The sequence below is a fragment of the Chionomys nivalis genome, chromosome X, assembly GCF_950005125.1.
Source record: "Chionomys nivalis chromosome X, mChiNiv1.1, whole genome shotgun sequence".
Lineage (NCBI taxonomy): Eukaryota > Metazoa > Chordata > Mammalia > Rodentia > Cricetidae > Chionomys > Chionomys nivalis.
Genome location: NC_080112.1, coordinates 126044035 through 126063776, shown reverse-complemented (window position 1 = coordinate 126063776; position 19742 = coordinate 126044035). Strand labels below are relative to the sequence as shown.

The following is a 19742-nucleotide window of genomic DNA, read 5'->3' as shown; positions in this document are numbered from 1 at the left end:
CCCTTTCCTCAGCCTCCTCCAGTCTTTATTTAGAGCCATTTTCCTATCTCTGTTTGCTCTTATAAGGTCTGCCAACCAAGAGTGAACAGGAGGAGGTACACCCGTATGATGGATGTACAAGAGGTTGGCACCAGTACAGCTGTATGACTTTACTTCCTATCGCTTCACCTCCTCCTGGCTCTAGGCCTTACTGCCCCATTATGTATAAAATAATGACCATGAGAGCAACTACTTTCCACATAAGCTTTTCTGGAGAAAGAACTCTAAAAGTCTACGGAAAGTCCCTAGTTAATGTCTGGAAATGCTGGACTTTTAACACATGCTATTTATACAGTGCTTTGAAATTATCTGGGAGGCTTACTTAGTGAAGAGAGAAGATTTCCTGGAATTGACTGGCTAACTAAATCATGCAGTCATTGCCAGTTTTGAGTGTCCCTAGCACCTAGACAGGCCATATATACTTAACTAACTAACTAACTAACTAACTAACTAACTAACTAACTAATTAATGGCCTATGTGTATATATTAAAACATGGGGAAGCAATGGTGGGAGATGTCCAGGAACAAGATTCTTCCAAACTGAACAAGTAGCAAACCAAAACATAAAATGGGAACAAAGCAGAGCAGCTTGGGCTGCAGCTGGAATCCATGTGCGATCTCGCAGACGGATAGGATTGCATTCCCAGAATAGCAACCAGAGAAGGAGAGAGCGGAAACAGAGCTCTGGATTGTCCTTGTACTAAACATTCTTTTAAGTAAAAACAAAATCTTCAGTTTCTTCATGCTTAAAAAAGGGAGAAAACTCCAATTTTACTTTAAAGGGGGTTGGGGAAGCTTTCCAGATGCCTTCAAGTTCTGAATGGAGGAATTGGAAAAGGACACATATTTTATTTTCCCTGTAACCATAAATTTCCAGGAAGAGGATTGAAAATAGAATGAAAACTTTTGGAGCTTCGTGTCAACAAAATAAGACAAAGACCGAATAACTAAAGGTCCTGCAGAAAACGCACTGTCTCTTATTTGGAAAGTTTACCACATGGAATAATACTTTCCCCTGGTGTTGACTTGTTTATCTGAAAACAGCCTCATCCTTTAACAACAAAAAAGAAACCCTAGTTCTACAGCAAGCTTGCAGGGCAAGACTACCATCAGCTCAGAGATTCACACGGTAAGGGGGAGACTGGAGGGATTCAACTCGGCTATTCTGTGAGGATTCCTGAATCCTACACTAGGCAGCCACATACTGTCTCAAAGATGGTGTGGATCTTCCTGGGGATGGGGGTGCATCTTTATCCTGACAGTCCTCAGCATTCTCAGCTAATGCTAGCATGAGGAATTGTTGTAATACAAGCGGCAGGGCTGCGTCCCCGGCACCCGGCCGCCCACATGGCTAGCTTATGCCCCGAAATAATTACACGGAAACTGTATTCTTTTAAACACTGCCTGGCCCATTAGTTCCGGCCTCTTATTGGCTAGCTCTTACATATTGATCTAACCCATTTCTAATATTCTGTGTAGTACCACGAGCTGGCTTACCAGGAAAGATCTTAACCTGCATCTGTCTGGAGTGGGAGAATCATGGCGACTCTCTGACTCAGCTTCTTTCTCCCAGCATTCTGTTCTGTCTACTCCACCTACCTAAGGGTTGGCCTATAAATGGGCCAAGGCAGTTTCTTTATTAAATGAAAGTAACTCCTCCATCATTTCCCCTTTTTTCTGTTTAAACAAAAAAGAAAGGCTTTAACTTTAACATAGTAAAATTACATATAACAAAATGGTTATCAAGCAAGAATTACAGTTACAATATTTATATCTATTTTATCTCTTATCATAACTAAGGAAAACTATAACTATAACTATTCTTCAACTCCATCAAAGACTCCAGAAGGATATAATACTACCAAAGCAAACAAGAGATCCAAAACTCTAGAAATGACAGAGACATCTCACTGCCTGGACAGTCACCCAAAGTTCTTTTGTACTGTTGGGGCATCCATCTTCAGCCTACAGGCCCATAGTATCCAGCAGACATTTTCATCAAGCAGGAAATTCCAAAGACAGTTCAGTCACTTTTTGCTGTGTCCTGCAGAATGTCTCGCAGACTCTTTTAGGAGTCAGGAACCCCGAAAAGCCATCTCACCTTTAGGCAAGTTCAGCAGTCCTCTTTCTGCGGGTTTTCTGTGTCCTGTTTATGCAACAGTCCAGGCAAGAGCAGTTTCTTGCCCAAATGGCTATCAAACTCCTTAAGGAGCCTCTTCGGTGCCCATCTTCCTCTTGAAGTAGATTAGTGCTGCCAGGAGCAGAGGTGCCTCATTATCATGAAAAGCCCTAAGTTATTAAAACATTAAATGCCATATTCTGCAGTCTTTGAAAGATATGAAGAATGCCTATCTAGCTGAAATATATCTATGCACATCTAGAAAATCTAACTAACATGACTAAAAGCTTGACAATTATCGATGATTATCCATTAACAACCTATATACATTACATTTTTTAATGAACTATACAATCACAATACCTTAATCAAGATTAGAAATATGCATATACATATAACAAAATTGACCTTCAAATCCACACCAATGCAAATTATTCATATCTATATCATATCCCCCTTTAAATGTAAAAGAACATTTATAAACAATATTTGGGAATATGGGCGCAGTTTTTTCTCTCCAAACTGCTTCCTGCTGTATGGGGGAGCTGTTATTCAGGTCTTTTATGGGATAACCTGTGTGCCAGGGTCATCTCAGTTGGCAGTTGAGTGAAGTAATTTTTTGAGGGTGTTCACAGTAACCTTTCAGGAGGGCGTGGTCTATCATACCATATTGGGATAGAAGAAATCCACAGGGTCGCATCCTCTGTGAAAACAAAAGAAGACCCTCTCCAAAGCATCATATCCTTAGACCCATATTCTGAAATCATAATACCTTTATATCCATTCTGGTTTAGCTTGGCAGCCCATATAATGAAATGTCTCTCTCTACTTAGCTCCTTTACAGTCAAAAATTTTAAAGAAAACACAATAATACAAAGAATCCAGACTCTCTGTGAATTTTCCATTTTTACGTGGCTTATTTTTCTTTATTTCTTTTAATCTATAACTATCTGTACTCTGTCTCTTTAAAGACTTTACCCTTTTTTTAAGACATTAACTTTATTCTTTATATATTTTTTCTTCTCTCTCTCAAGCCTACGTACATTCATTCAACACTGTGATCCATTTATAGGTCTGAATCTGTCCTATTGTGAATCCGTAATTTTTTTTTTACTATCCAGGAGCAATTCTTAAAATGTTAAGCACTTTTTAAAAACTTAAGTTGCACCATATACAGGTAATACGGTACTGTGTCCTGCCCAGTCTAAACTTTAACTGTGCTGTTATTACAGTAATTACGGTAGTTCCTGCCTGAGACCAGCACAGTTCAGCATAGAGGAGCTGAGCCGCTCCTGCCTCAGAGCCATTTGGTGCCCCTGAGCCACACACAGTTCCAGGCACAAAGCAGTCCACATTGCCATCAAGCAAGCCATAGCACTTTATTCCAAATGCTCCATTCAAAAGCTCTGTCTCCTGCAGGAGCCAGACAGAGATCGCAATGGCGGCACAGCCCAGAAAGCCGGCATTTTAAAACAGCCAGTTTTTTCCTGTTGCTGAGTCAGGACAATTTCTTTGCGGCACGTAACCCAGAAACAGCAAAAAGCTGTCTTAAATTCTCTCTCTGTCCTTTTTAAGCCCTCTCAGGTTTTACGTGGAGTTCATTAGCACGCTGGGCGCCACTCTGTTGTAATACAAGCGGCAGGGCCACTCTGTTGTAATACAAGCGGCAGGGCTGCGTCCCCGGCACCCGGCCACCCACATGGCTAGCTTATGCCCCGAAATAATTACACGGAAACTGTATTCTTTTAAACACTGCTTGGCCCATTAGCTCTAGCCTCTTATTGGCTAGCTCTTACATATTGATCTAACCCATTTCTAATATTCTGTGTAGCACCACGAGCTGGCTTACCAGGAAAGATCTTAACCTGAGTCAGTCTGGAGTGGGAGAATCATGGTGACTCCCTGACTCGGCTTCTTTCTCCCAGCATTCTATCTGTTTACTCCACCTACCTAAGGGCTGGCCTATAAATGGGCCAAGGCAGTTTCTTTATTAAATGAAAGTAACTCCTCCATCAAGGAATCAAAGTTCACACAGACCAGTAGCTCTCACTGTGGGAAATGTTGCCTACAAGGTCCACAGAGCCCTATGTGGACACATCTATGGTTGGCACAACTGGGCGTGGAGGGATACTACTAGAAATTAGTGATGTAAGGCCACTTACTATCCTACCCTGCATAGGACGGTCCCCGCAGCAAAGAATAGTCGGCCACAAATTTCACCACTGCCATGGTAAACACTAGTTTAGAAATATTCAGCCAAACTTTCTTTCCTGTGTGAAAAAGGCAAGTAAAAGGATTACCAAGCTTTTAAACATGCTCATATTCCTTATTATAACAATTTAAATTGGAGAAATGACTCCCAAAACAGTGCTCAGCCAATCACATAAAATGCCTTTATGTAGCTATTTCTATACATTATTCATAGCAAGAGAAGAGTGAAAATGACACAAATGCGTGTCATTTGGCTGTGCTTAAAGCAAATCATAATCAGTTTATGCAACGGGTTGCTAATGGCCAAGAAAAAGTGATGAATTGTTTGAAATTGGGAGATGAATGCAACGTGTTGGTAAGAGACAACAAGCAAGTTACAAAATAGGTTATGGAGTGAGACTCTAGCTTTCAGGGAAAAAAACTGTACCACGCGTCTCTGTGCAAATAGGCCCTTAAGAAAGCATTTGGACAATTGGATCTGGGGAGTGATAGATAAAAGCTGTTTTGTTTCTACATGCTTGTCCATGCTTTCTATTCATTAAAATATTGAACATGTGTGTGTGTGTTTCTTTTTTAATATTTTTACCTAAAGAAAACTTCACTGCCTTCATTCTGTACTTCCTGATAGTGCCAAGCCCAGACCACTCTGTGTCTTTCTTCTTTATCCCTGTTTGTGAGAGTGTTTGAAGACACATCTGCACTCACTGTTCTCACTGCCTGCTGAAACCCTGCAAAGGCTCTGATCTAGACCATCAGACCACCCTCAAATCCAACCCAGAGGGGCATGTAGAATGCCATGGTGAACATCTGTCGCAGGAGATCACACACTTGAAACATCCCTAGCATTCCTAGCATTCCTTCCCAGCACATGTTCCTCTTCTTCTTCAAATCTGGCCCCTTCTTGGTCTGTTTTATCAGCTGTTCCTTAAGGGTGTTCAACCCACCTCAACCCTTCATATTCTTTGTCTATTCCTAATCGGTTTCTCTTACTGTTATTTAAACATGCAATCCTCACCCACAGCATGGTGCCCTCATTCTCGCCATTGACAATCTACATGACTATTGGAACACTATGCTTTACCCTCTATTCTGTTATAGTTCAGAAGCTAGCTGCTAAAACCTAGACTGTGTACCCTTCCCATGTGTTGGCACACCGCTGCTGTTTCTGGGGCCATAGAGTGCTCTTTCTAACAGGCAAATCATTTCATTTCCATACAAAATCCTGTTGTTCAGATGCCCTAAATATATTCCACATGTTTTTGTGTGCTCCACTGTGAAAATGGTCCTGACCAAAGATACTCTGCTTTGCACCAGAAATAACATTTTCTTTCTTTCCAGATTGTTTGGTCAATATTGCTACCTCCAAATTCTAGGGTCTCTGGAATTGATAAGGTCCATTATTTGTACTCACGACCTGAGAATGGAAAGTGTATTTCCTTCCTAGAATGTGAGCCTTCTAAAATAAGGACTGTGCTCTAATGATTATCATTGGAAGTGTTAAAAATAATTTTGACTCATGAAAAATATCAAGTAGCAATATGCTGAGTAGATGGATCAGTGGAGATGTTATGGATTGATGTGTGAACAGCCACATTGATATATGTATTGCTGAGGATAAATTTTTTAAGTACAAGTTGTCTGAAAATGTTGAATAGTAAGAGTTTGGGAATAAACACTTCAAAATGCAACATATTATTCAATGTGCTAATGAGATGACCATTGAATTTTGATCTTCTACACAAAATATGAAGCAAAAGCATATTACCACATCCTCCTTGATTCTGATAAAGGTGATACTTTCCATGAAAGGAAAAATTACTAATGAAAATATTTCATGGCTTATTGAACCTCCCAGCATTTAAAAAAGCAACTTAAGAATAGTCCTTGTGTTTTCTTCTCCCATAGATCACTGGGAACAAAATGACATCTCTGAACTTGGCCACCATATTTGGGCCCAACCTGCTCCACAAACAGAAGTCATCAGACAAAGAATATTCTGTGCAGAGCTCAGCCAGAGCTGAAGAGAGCACAGCCATCATCGCTGTGGTACAGAAGATGATTGAAAACTATGAAACCCTGTTCATGGTAAGTGGCCCTTCAGCACTGAGACATCTCGATGATTTTCTTATTGGTTGCCTCTGCTGATATAATAAAACTCAGGTTATCCACTTTCTGGTTTGCTGTGCTGGTCATAAGTGAACTCACTGGAAGAGTATTTTGTTCAAAATACTCTGGTGTCATGTTTTAGTATATCAGAAGTATAAATTTTATTTTGTTAATAATAGTAATAATCACACATAATTAATTAAATAATGAGATGTTAAGATTTAGTTACCTATGGAGCAGGAGTTCTTGTTCAAAATATTAATAAAAACACCTCTTTGGAATCCTGCAATTTTAGTAAATTCACATGTTCATAACCAACAATGGTGACATGATTTCTCCAAGGTCAGTCTATACTTTGCACCTCCTGTATGAAATTTCACCTTTCTGCCCTATGCCCTTCCCATGTCATTTCCCATGCCATTTATCTATCCCCTGAAGCCCATGACCATTCTATTTATGTTTATCTTGCTCAGCCTTGTGTTGTAGTCATGTACAGCCATTTCCTTTAGTAGATTATAAATGCATTTAAAGCAAGGACTGTGTCCTTGGTATCGCTTCATCATATCCTCTGTACACTTCTGGAAGGTCCTTCACTTGTTAGGCATCCAGTAAATATTTTTTGATTTGTATTGAATTACCAGTTCCTGCTTTCGTTCATAAAACTGCATTGCTTGCTCAAACTTCCCTTGAAACAGTAGAACAAATGCCAATTTTCTTCTATTTCTCTTCTCTATTCTGATTGCACATCATTTTTTACAGGAATGTTCTCCATGATTCTTTTGATATTTCTCTTATCATTTGCAAATGCAATAAAGCCTGCATATTACACTGGGGCCTTCTGTGGCTACTTCAACGTAGAATACTAACTAGCTACCTCTTCTGAATCTCCTTCAGAGTTTATCTATACTTATCAAATTCTTTGTAGTAGATTTATTGTCATGCTTGTCCTATACTCATTTATTTTGGATATTCAAATGTCAATGATTTGGAATAACTTCTCCCATTTATCTTACCTATTTGATTGTGATCAAGTAATTCAATATCCTATAAGCATTAATTTGACTCATGTAAAATGAAAAAAAATCTAATTCTTAAAATTATGATCAGAATAATTTGCTATGAGAATGAGGTATATAGACCATAAATATCTGTCCAAGTGCTAATTAATAATTATATTAGCTTGGCAACATGGGCTGCCTTGAATTTCAGTATTTTAACACCAGACACATAGGTATCATAATGTTTATCAGACATTTGGTAGACTGCCTCACAGATGATGACTTTAGAACCTCAAATACTTGTACTATAAGATGCTGTCCCTGGGCTTTTACTGTATACCGAAAAGGTGTGTCCATCATATGCATTGAATTCTATTGCCAGAACTTACCCATAGTTCATATTTAACTGAAAGGGAGTGTTTTTGTCCCACTTGGTCCTACAGTCATTTGGTCCCAAAGAAATATACAGAGGTCTATATTAATTATAAAATGGTTGGCCTATTATCTAAGACTTTTTATTAACTCTTATAACTTATATCAGCCCATAATACTTGTCTGTGTTAGCCACGTGGCTTGGTACCTTTTTTGGTGAGGCAGTCACATGTTGCTTGCTCTGTGTCTGGCTTCCTCTGTGTCTGGGTGACGACTGCAGACTGACTCTTCTTCCCAGAATTCTCCTGTTCTCACCCCACCTATACTTCCTGCCTGGCTACTGGCCAATCAGTGTTATATTAAAATACAATTGACAGGGTACAGACCATTGTCCCACAGCACTTACCCCCCCCCCTTTTTTTTAAAAAAACAAGAACTCTGAATTGAATCTCCTTTTAGTTTTTCTCCTGACTATTATCCATAACAACTTGTAATCAACATTCTAAACAAAGGCAAACATCCATAATCCATTTTTTTGGAATGTGGGTGTAGTTTATTGGCTACTTTCTGCTAATTGAGGGTGCTGATAATCTTATGGGGACCTAAAGAAAATTTAAAATTATGGTCAAGTCCTGGCTGGAATATTCTGTGAGGTTTGATCATCTTAGCCAGCAGTCTTGAGGCTGTTCTGGATGTAGAACTTAGACATTTGGACCATCTGCTTCTATCAGAGATTTCTCAGGGGGTCTTTCTGGATCCAACCTGATTTTTCTTAACTCAGAATGAGTCCACAGCTTCTCATTTCCTGTGAAAACAAAAGTAAAACCTCTTCTCCAAAGTAACATATCTTTAGACTTAAATTTTGAAGTGAAAGCATTTTCAAAATATATATGTTGCAAAAATCCAGCAGCATTTATAATCAAGTATCTTTTAGCAGCTTTTACTCCTTCCTCAGCCATCAAACAATTTTAAAAAACACAATAACATGCAGTATCCAGACTCTCTGTGTATTTTTCATCTTTACATGGCTTTATCCTAAACTCTATTTCTCTTATATTTTATTTTTAATTTTTGGCTTTATGAGACAGGGTTTCTCTGTGTATCGTAGGCTGTTCTGTAACTCATTCTGTAGACCAGGCTGTCCTTGAAATTACAGAAATCTGCCTGATTCTGACTCCCAAGTGCTGGGATTAAAGGCACATGCCACCACACCTAGAACTCACAGAGATCTGCCTGCCTCTGCCTTCCAAGTGTTGGGATTAAGGGTGTGTGCCACCACACCCAACTACTTTCTATTTTTCTCTTTTATTTTAAGGATTTTATCCTTCTCTTTTTTCCTCAAACTTACATATATTTTTAAACACACTATGAATTGTTTAGAGGTTTTTTTTGTCTATCTTTACTGTATCTTTCTTTTTCTGACAATATGAGTCTTTAATTTGCTAAGTGACATGGCTAGGATTAAAACCATGGCTTTGACAGCTATATTCAGCCCATTCCTTAGCTTTCTGGGATTCTAGCCTCATGGCAGAGGTACTGGCTGGAGCCATGTTTATTGTCACAACTCTATGACTTTACAAGGTCCCTGCCACCACCAAAAAGCATGTGGTCAGCTATTCATCAATACCATTTAAGTGTTTCATGGCAGGACCTCTTAAAAGAGCTGCAAGGTTTTACAGCTAAAGCTGAGTCAAGAAACCTCTCATAAATGATAGCGCTTGCCTCTAGCAAACAGAGCCCACCTGAGAAAGTGCTGCTATCAATAAGCTGTGCTTAACTCTATTCTTTTCTGTCTAAAATTACTTCCAAAGCTCTCTCAGACTTTCTGTGGATGCAGTTGTTCACATGGGCACCATTTGTTGACTGAGGTTTCTGTCCCACCCAGTCCTGCAGTCATTCAGTCCCAAAGAAATACACAAAGGTCTACATTAAATATAAACTGATTGGTCTATTACCTTAGGCTTCTTATTAATTCTTATAATTTATATTAACCCATAATACTTGTCTGTTTTAACTATGTGGCTTGACACCATTTTCGGTGAGACAGTCAAATCTTGCTTGTTCTGTGTCTGGATGATGTCTGCAGACTGACTCTTTCCTCTTTCCAGAATTCTCCTGTTCTTGCCCCACCTATACTTCCTGCCTGGTTGCCCCGCCTATACTTCCTGCCTGGATACTAGCCAATCAGCGTTTTATTAAAATACAATTGACAGGGTACAGACCGTTGTCCCACAGCAAGGGAGGCTGGGAATTGTACTTTGGCTAGATGCCCAGATGGAAGAGGAAATGCATTTACCACAGTGACTAACAGTGGCATTTTGCTCCCTATTGTGTCTCTGAAGCATTGTCCCTGTGTTGTACATGGAAAGCTCTCAAAAATGTTGAATTAGTCATCAACTATATAAATTCACACTTCAGTCCAAATCCTCATAATTAACTACATATTTGGATGAATCAAACGTCTGAACTTTTCAATATTTTCATCGAATTTTAAGTCACATATCATCTTGCCAAGTTGTCTTGGCATTACTTCATGTTCTCTGGATTTTTTTTAACAAAATAATATCTCTCATCAATCTTAATTCTATTCTCTAAATTTTGTATTTTACGCAAAGTTTTCCTTTATATGAAACCACAAACCATCAGGAATTTCTTTTCACCTCAGATATTAACAAAATGCTTCCTGATCTCCTTGAAAGGCAGAGGTCATTGTAATTATGTCATCCCTCTTCTCTCTACTTCCTGCCACCTGGAATAGTTAGAAGAGCAGCAAAACATCAGTATTCTATCTCTTGTGATCTTTTCCAAACCTGGCTTTATTTTTATCATTCTCTGCAGAGGTCGATGTTGAGATTCTCTTGTGCACTAACAAATATTTATGTGCACAAATTATGGTTTGTGTTTCTTAAAGAAGCCCATCTTGATGACCTTGTCTAAAATCTAATGCCTCTGCCTTCACTCTACTATTTCTGCTATGACTCCTACTACTCCTGATAACACATACACACACACACACACCACACCACACCACACCACACCACACACCACATCCTGACTTCATAGTCACACTCTATTCTTTTTCTCCTTAGAATTCACCACTACTAATAGAGAATTTTGCTAATTTTTCTTTTTAGTTATGTTTCTCCTCACCAAAATGTATTATTTTCTGGTCCATGCATTCATTACTGCTGTGCCAATGACATGGTAAAAACAAGATAAACATTGGTTAGATTCATGAGTGACTTGATAGTAGCTGTGTGATGTATGATTTCTGTCTCATAAGTCCTTACTCTTACATGTGGGAAAAGTTGGGGCATGCAGGAATTAAGTATACTTTTCTGAGCATAAGTTAACCACCAGTGTAATCGTGTCTGCTCTCCTTAGATGGACTGTGGGAACTATACTGAAAAAGAAAAGAACAGTGGAAGTAATTGAAGGGGAGAAAGACAGAGATTCCCAAACCAGACTCTGAAAAATTAAAGTGGAACCAGAAAACTTGACTACAATCTGTCTCTGCTATGTCTGTCTCATCTTTGATTTCCATTTCATTAGTTATCATGGAATAGTCTTAAGTGAATGCTATCCAAGATCCTTTAAAGATCTAACATCTGTGTGGTTCAGTGCTCCAAAACTGACTTTTGTATTTCTTAAAAGCATATAAGAAAAATTAATTGCATCACAATTTTTTATTTTCTGGGCATGTTCAGCCTTTCAGAATCTTTTCTGTTATACCGAGTATCATGGAAGCTCATGCATCTGGGTAGGTAAAAGTTCAGCTATGTGTGTAAAATTTTGTTTAGTATGTTCATGTTTAAGATGCTTCTAGAATACTACTGCAAATAAAGAGTGATGAACCTAGACAGACGGAAACTGCCAATTGACTAAAGGTAGTTAGCCTCTGAGTCTCTTCATAGTCCCTAGGAAGGTTTTTAAGTTGGAAAGGGGATCAACCACTACCGTTGACAGACACTACAAATGAAGACTTATTAGCAGCAATGGCTGTGAGCTTTTCCTTAAAAGCACAAAGTACCCTGGAATCACAGAAGAATTGTTGGAAAAAAATTAGAAACCCCAAGAAGCCTAGCAATGATCTAAACATCTTGATGATGTTCATTTTCTAATACTGGGAATGCTTCCTCTGCACCCATAATCTGAGTTAATGGGAAATAGGAAAAGACAAGAAAGAACCTGGCTTTGTCCCAGTATTAAAGAGGCACCTAAATTCAGAGGATAACATGATTCAAGATTCAAACTAGCATCTGGGGCTATATCTTAGTGAGAGAGTTCTTACCCTGTATGTATGAGGTCTTGGATTCTATCCCCTAAACCATGAGAACTGTTTTATAAGGAGTCAGATTAGGCACTTGTTTGGAAATCTTTGAACTGGAAATAGATCCTGATAACAACCCTCATGGTCACAGGCAAAGACAATAGTGCTGTAGTAGCTTATGTTTAAAATCCAGCTACTTAGGAGACTGAGGCAAGACAATCTCAGGGAACTAGAGGCCAGCCTGAGTTACAGAGTGAATTCCAGGTCAGCCTGGTCTATAGTTTAAGACTCTGTCTAAGCCTGCCTCCCCAAAAATACCAAGAAAAAAGATGATAATGGTAGTTCTCAAACCTCACTGTGCAGCAGAGTTTACGAGAAATTTTGTTGGACATTTAGATTCCTAGACTACTCTTCAGAAGAGCGAACTGAATAGCAAAGGGCCCAGGAATCCACACTTTCTATTGAATCCCTTCAGAAGCTTTAACTAGATTCCTATCATGCCTAGGGAAACCACAGATTGGGAAACACAGATTGGGGAGAAAGACCATGAGCTTTGGAATCAGTTATCAAAATCCTGATTCCCTCCAAGCTAGTTATTTGGAATATGACCTCTGACCCTATGTTTATCTTCTCTGAGCCCTAGCTTTTCTTCTGTAAAAAAATGACATTAAAGGACCCATTTTATATGACTGTTTTGAAACTTGGAAATACCATGTAACACATGTCATTTAGAAAAGGCATGTAGCACAAGACTAACATATACTGGGTACAAAAAAGTGAATTGCTATCACGACACTCAAATAATATGATTCCTCCTTTATCAAACACATTCAGGTGCTGCCTTGGATAAAAATCCCATCCTGGCCATTGTGAATGATACTGTCATCAGCTAGCATGTGCAAATTTTCCTAGCCCCTTCCCCACTCTTCTTTTCCTTCTTTCCATAGCACTGGTTCCCTTTTTAACTCATTCCATAGTTAACTTATTTATTATTATCATTGAAACCAAATAGAATACAATTCTTATAATGGCAGGGGTTTGTTTACCTGTTGAGATAGTGTATCTCTATATACTCTGGCTAGCCTCAAGTTCACATTCCTCCTGTGTCATTTTTCCAATGCTAAAAATGCAGGCATGCACTATTGAACCTGATGAAAAGAGAGATTTTAGGTTGTTCTATACACTGACACCCACAGCATTTAGAAAGAAGTTGACATAAGATAATTAAGTAATTATGTCTTAAATACTGTGGCTCTATACTGCCAGAAAAAAAATGCATTTTTGTTGCTGATTTGGTTCTGCGTTCATATCTCTATAATTCCCATACTTCTAAATCATGACCTTCCATTTCTGTTAACAACAATTTTAAAACTGGTTAGCATAAGATGATACTTTCTGAAAACACCAGAATTAGAAGGTAAGAATCATTTGTTTGTAGATTGGTATTCCAAGAACAAAGTATTCACTGTGGAAATCATTGACGCACTAATTGGTCTGCAAGCTGTCTCTTCTGTGAGTGATGGTGGACTCTCAGGGAAAATAACTCCTTACCCTTGGAATTAATGAGAGTTTCAGAGTGGCGTGGAGAAAGCTGTCAGCTTGTGCTAAGGGCTGATATTGCATGGTTCATCACACAGCTTTTCTGGAAAGGGGCAAGGAAGAGAAGACACCACATGAAGGTAGTGAAGAGGTCCTGGGTGCAGTGGGTATGTGGGATGGAAGCATATACTCATTGCACTGTTTGGCGGCCCAAGCTGGAGATCCAGTAAGGGCACTTGAGAAATGTCAAATGAGCACCACTGGCAGCAAAGGTCAGAAGTCATGCAAATTTATGAAGCGAGCCATAGTTTTCAAATATATCATATGAAAGAATTAATTTAAAAAAGGTCAGCTTTCTGAATAGAGACGGAGGAGAAATAGATGGGGTTGTAGATGGGAGGTCAGGGAAGAGAACAAGAGGAGAGGAGGGAGGGGAAACTGGTTGGTATGCAAAATAAATGAAAAAAAAATAAAAAAGATCAGAAGCTATTGTGAGATTTGCACAAGCTCAGCTGGGAGGCAAATTTTGCTTTGTGTTTCCTTCATTCCCCAGTGTGGATTGCCTTTCTTTTGAATCTCTTTTGTATGCCATTCAAAGCAGGTCAAGCAGTCGTCCAAGTCATCAAACAAAAAATCACTCTGAGCCATGGATACCTCTAACTGTATATGCTTCCCATTCCCATGCTAATAGAGGATAAAAAACCACTGTTTATGTGGCATGGGTTAAGCTAGGCACATCAGTTTCTCTAGATATTACGGCCTGGGAGGAGTAAGACAAGTTTGTGTGCCCAAGGAAGGCCATGATCAAGTAGCTTATTTGAAAGCATAATGCTTCCCCATAGGGGAAAAGTAACAGAGGTACTTTGAGATGCAATATGTCGGATAGGGAGGCCAATTGTAGACTAAGATAAGGGACCGTGGGGAGTCAGGAGACCCTAAACAATCTCCATATCTCTAAATTAGTTACAGCATCTTCCAACTTGATGTTCAAGCCAGCATGTATGTCCAACAGCTAGTCTGAGTTCCTGCTAGTGCTTTGCTTACCTGTCCTTATCTGCAAAGCCACAACACTTTTCCATTGGCATCATTTACAGGTAGGTGTCTCCTCTCCCTCCTTTTTTTTTCTTAAGTCATCCTCAGAGAAACCTTTTGGATCTTCCACTGTATTTGTTCACTAAAGTTCTTCAATTACCCTCAAAAACTTCAAGGAATATTCTTTGGAGTCAGGGCACTGTGGATTATACCTTTAATGCCAGCATTTAGAAGACTGCATCAGAAGGATTCCTATGAGTTTGAGGTCACCTTGGACTACATGGTGAGTTCCAGGCCAGTCTGAGCTACATGCAGCCTGAAAACTTGTCTTAAAAAATGAAAAGCAAAGAAATAGTTACCAATTGACTTCCTCTTGAACCTCTACATACACCCAGGTCCTCCTAAAATAAAGAACTTTCTGTCACAAAAGAGCCACACAAAAGGTTTCCGGTTGATTTTTGACCTTGTTTGACATTTTACAATCCTTAACAAGCCAAAGTGATTCCTTTTAGCGTGTTAGCTTGAAATGTACCGTCATGATTTCCAGTGGCATTTACTTTTGCTGGGGAGTGGTGAAAATTTGAAATGCCAAAGCATTCTTCTTGGTCAAGGGCAAAGTGGTGGATTGCTGTGGAACACCCACTGGCGTATATGGTAGGGCTGGGTCCTGGGAACTGCTGTTCAGAGAGCACCTAATAGTTTGTTATGGAGAAAAAGCTTGTACCATTTTTTCCCCTCTCAGTGGTTTATGGAATAAACTACCTCATAGCAGTTATACTGTAGGCGATCATTCAAGGTTTCATTTTTAATTTGATAGGGCAGATTTTAATTGTGACAGTTTTATTCCTTCATATGTGCAGTGTTTACATTTTTTTCTCTGAAGCAAGGGAGTACAAAGTTCTTTTGATTTTTGGAATAACATTATGCTTTGAAATAACACATTAAAATCTAAGGAGTTCAGTCTCCATATAAACACAACCATAAATGGTACCCCTAGAAAATGTCTAAAATTACCAAATCCTTGACTAAAATCCAGTTGAGATTTTGACGGCAAACAACGAATTAATTAAATGATCACTTTGGACTAGTTGGTCTTTTGTTTATTTGATTGGTTGTTTTTTGTTTTGTTTTGTTTTTTATTTCAACATACAGAATTGTTTGATGAAGACGAACATTTTTTTCCCTCATGTATCAGTTTTCAATATAAAGGAAAACCTTTTCCAGATGCTGATGCTTTGGGGAGCTTGATCAGGATTGCACCCATGATCTTTCCCCAGTGCTGAGAAAGAGTAGCTAACAGAGCCTTTCTCAGGACCACTGTAGAGCCGAGACAATCCCTGCTATCAGGAGACGTGCCTTCTCAGGATGGCCCAGCAGAAAGTCCCACGTCCTCTCCTGGATAGCCTTTCTGTCAACTTGAAACATAAGAAACCGCATTGAGAAAATAACCTCACCAGACTGACGTGTGCATCATTTAACAATTGATGTGAGAGGGCCCAGTCCTCTTCTGGACCCATGGTCCTGAGTTCTATAAGAAAGCAGACTGAGGAAGCCAGTAAACAGCCCTCCTCCATGGCTTCTGCTTCAGTGTCTACTTCCAGGTACCTACCATGAATCCCTGCCCTAACTTCCCTCAGTTGGATTCCTCCTCAAGTTGAATTTGGTTATATTGTTTTGTCACGGTGACAGACACCCTAACTAAGACACGGTATGATGGAAGAGAAGCAATGTAAGGGGGAGAATTAAAGTACATGCTTCAACATCACTGCAATTGCAGGACTGTGAGGTCGTGGGTGGGAATTATAAAAGTTCTAAGAAAGTCTCCTTACTTAGTTAAGCAAAGAGAGGGATTCTTCTATGTGGACAAGTGGAGAAACAGACAGATTTATAGTTGCTAGTCAAAACTAAAGCAGGGCGGCGGGGAGGGCTGATGAGATTTCTCACTCAGTAAAGTATTTATAGTGCAAGCATGAGGTACCTGAGATCAATCCCCAGAACCCATGTTAAAGACAAAAAGGTCAAGTGCAAACACACATTTGTAATTAGAGAGCTAGGGAGGCAGAGACAAGAAAACCCTTGGGGCTTGCTGGCCGGCCAGCTTAGCCTGCTTAATGAGCTCCAGGCCAATTAGAAACCCTGTCTCACAAAACAAAGTGTACAGCTGTGCAGCTCCGGAGAAATTACTCCTGAGATTTTCCTCCAGCACACACACACACACACACACACACACACACACACACAGAGAGAGAGAGAGAGAGAGAGAGAGAGACGCATGCACGCACGCGCGCACGCACACACACACGCATACACAATCATAATTTTGCACTCATACTAGCATGCACACACATACACACAAGAGTGAAAGACAATGTCAGAACAAATGTTATTCTTCTTTGTGATATCAGCATGTACCTTTTCATATAAATATTTAGCTTATTTCGTGTATTTCTAATGAAGCCTTTTAACTACTAGCCCTCCATTCAATGAATATAGTGTTTTCAGATGTGTTAGCTTTGGTGATCACTTGTTCCTAAAGGAAAACAGGATTAGTATGGTGAGCATGCCAGAGCTGCAGATGCAAGCACAGGATTCTAAGGAAGGCAGTTGACATGTCCCAGTTTGCCTTAATTATAAGCAACACAGTCAGAACCAGACCTCAATGGATGTGGAGTCAGATACTTCTTAGACAGCAACTCCACCTCCGTGCAAGTGGGCAAAAGTGACTAGCTTGAACGAATGTTTGTTTGCTATTAATTTAGGGACTTAATAGATAAACAAAAGCCCAGTAAATAAACTGATGGCACTGCCTTGTGTGTTTCTTTCAAAGAGTAGGGAGGCTGGGTATCACACTGTTCTTTTAAGTGAATGTTGCCTGTTAGTGTATTTACTGGGCTTTTGGTTCTCTATTACATCCTTAAATTAATAGCAAAGTAATGTTTATCCAATTGAATTGAGCCTGTAGCTTAAATATTTTATTAAATAATAGCTATTGAATGGTACAAATATAGAAAATGAGGAGTCACTGGAAAGAATGCTAGCTGCAGCTTGTAATGTGAGCATTTGAAAATCAGTTCAAGACATCACTTCTACCTTCTTACCTCTTCTCCCCACTAGATCCATTTTTTTCCTGAGAAAATAAAATGTGGTATTATCATATGAATTCTGGAAGGTTCTTTAAATCACTCTAAAACAAAATTGGGATTTAAAGGAAATAATGCAGTTAATAAATTCTATGCACACAAGTTAGTTTTGCAAAATACATAGGAGAATTTTGTCAGAATACATAAGAGAATATTCCTTTAAGTCATGGGTCCACATTCTTAACTATATTATTGTATGTATATGGAAATCATTTCTCCAAGCCAAAATGCTGTCCTGGGACTTCCACAAAGAAGTTATATATAGATTTATAGCCCTGGCCCATTTTATGTGCATTTGTTACCAAGTAAAAGTCATGTATACCACATAAAATAACCCTCAACAATTATAATTTCTTGGCAGTTGAGCCTAGTTGAATAAGTAAAAACTTAAAAATGCAAGATAGTTGAACCAAATGTATGGCAACTTATCTTTTAAACACTAACACTTTCTGTAACCTATTGTAATAATGCAAGTTATTTTGATTCTCCACATTGATAATTTCTCATTAGATAAACCATAGAGTGTCAGGAAATTAGGACTGAAGTACTTTTTTTTTTTTTTTTTTTTTTTTATTCTTTTTTAATTAAAATTTCCACCTGCTCCCCGTTTCCCATTTCCCTCCCCTCCTCCCAAATATTGCCCCCTCCCCCCACTCCCCTCCCCCTATCCCCACTCCTCTTCTCCTCCCCCCACACCATTCCCCCTCCCTCTCGATACTGAAGAGCAGTCCAAATTCTCTGCCCTGCGGGAAGACGAAGGTCTTCTATCTACGTCCAGGAAGGTGAGCTTCTAAACAGGCTAAGCTCCCACAAAGCCAGTTCATGTATTAGGATTGAAACCTAGTGCCATTGTCCTTGGCTTCTCATCAGTCTTCATTGACCGCCATGCTCAGAGAGTCCGGAATCAACCCATGCTTATTCAGTCCCAGACCAGCTGGCCTTGGTGGGCTCCTAATAAATCAGTTCCACTGTCACAGTGGGTGGGTGCATCCCTCGTGGTCCTGATTTTTTGCTCTTGTTCTCCCTCCTTCTGCTCCTCATTTGGACCTTAAGAGCTCAGACCGTTGCTCCAAATTGAGAATCTGTCTCTACCTCGATCCATCGCCAGATGAAGGTTCTAAGGTGATATGCAAGAAATTCATCAGTATAGGATAGGGTCATTTCAGGTTCCCTCTCCTTAGTTGCCCAAGGTACCAGCTGGGGACATATTCCTGGACACCTGCGAACCCCTCTAGAGTCAAGTCTCTTGCCAGCCCTAAGATGGCTCCCTTAGATAGGACTTTTTAATCACTCCAAAGGACATGCACTTGTGTTTATTTTTCTATGGGAACAGATTGATGCTTGGAGCAAAACTTGTATTACATATCAAAGCATAACAAATTTTAAAATTGAATTAACTATATGAATATGCGAACATTTTCCTAATTTGCCTCTCAATGTTTCTTATTTTAAAGGTTCAAGATATATGTTTTTGGCTTATATTAATTTTGCTCTGCTCAACTTTTTTTTCAGCGCTGGGAATCAAACTTAGGGTCTTCCCCTTGCAAAGCCAGCGCTCTTCCACTGAGCTTTCACACTCCTTGCTTCTTTGACAAAGGGTCTTACTATGCAGCCCACATTTGGCCTCACACTTATGCCTTCTGCCTCAGCCTGCCAAGTACTAGGATTACAGATACCTGCCACAATGCCAAGTTGCTATTCATTTTACTTACACATACATATGTGTGTATGCATATTCCCTCTTAGGACTAACAGGACAGGTCAGTGGGTAAAGGTGCAAATCTCAGGAGCCATGTAGTGAAATGAGACAGCTCCCACAACTTGTCTTCTGACCTCCACATGTATGCCCACACACATTAAATAACTGAATATATAAAAATGCAATAAATAAAACCATTTTTCATTTTACCACTTA

At 39.4% G+C, this 19742-nt stretch overlaps 1 protein-coding gene across 4 annotated transcripts in view; it reads left to right on the top strand.

Moving 5' to 3' along the window:
- The window catches only part of Arhgap6 (Rho GTPase activating protein 6), a 514638-nt gene that overhangs the window by 472444 nt on the left and 22452 nt on the right, over window positions 1-19742 (top strand). For all 4 annotated transcript variants that reach the window (XM_057760293.1, XM_057760294.1, XM_057760296.1 and 1 more), the window contains exon 9: window positions 6276-6455. In XM_057760293.1, coding sequence (XP_057616276.1) covers window positions 6276-6455 — 180 coding nt within the window. The remainder of the gene's footprint in view (window positions 1-6275; window positions 6456-19742) is intronic.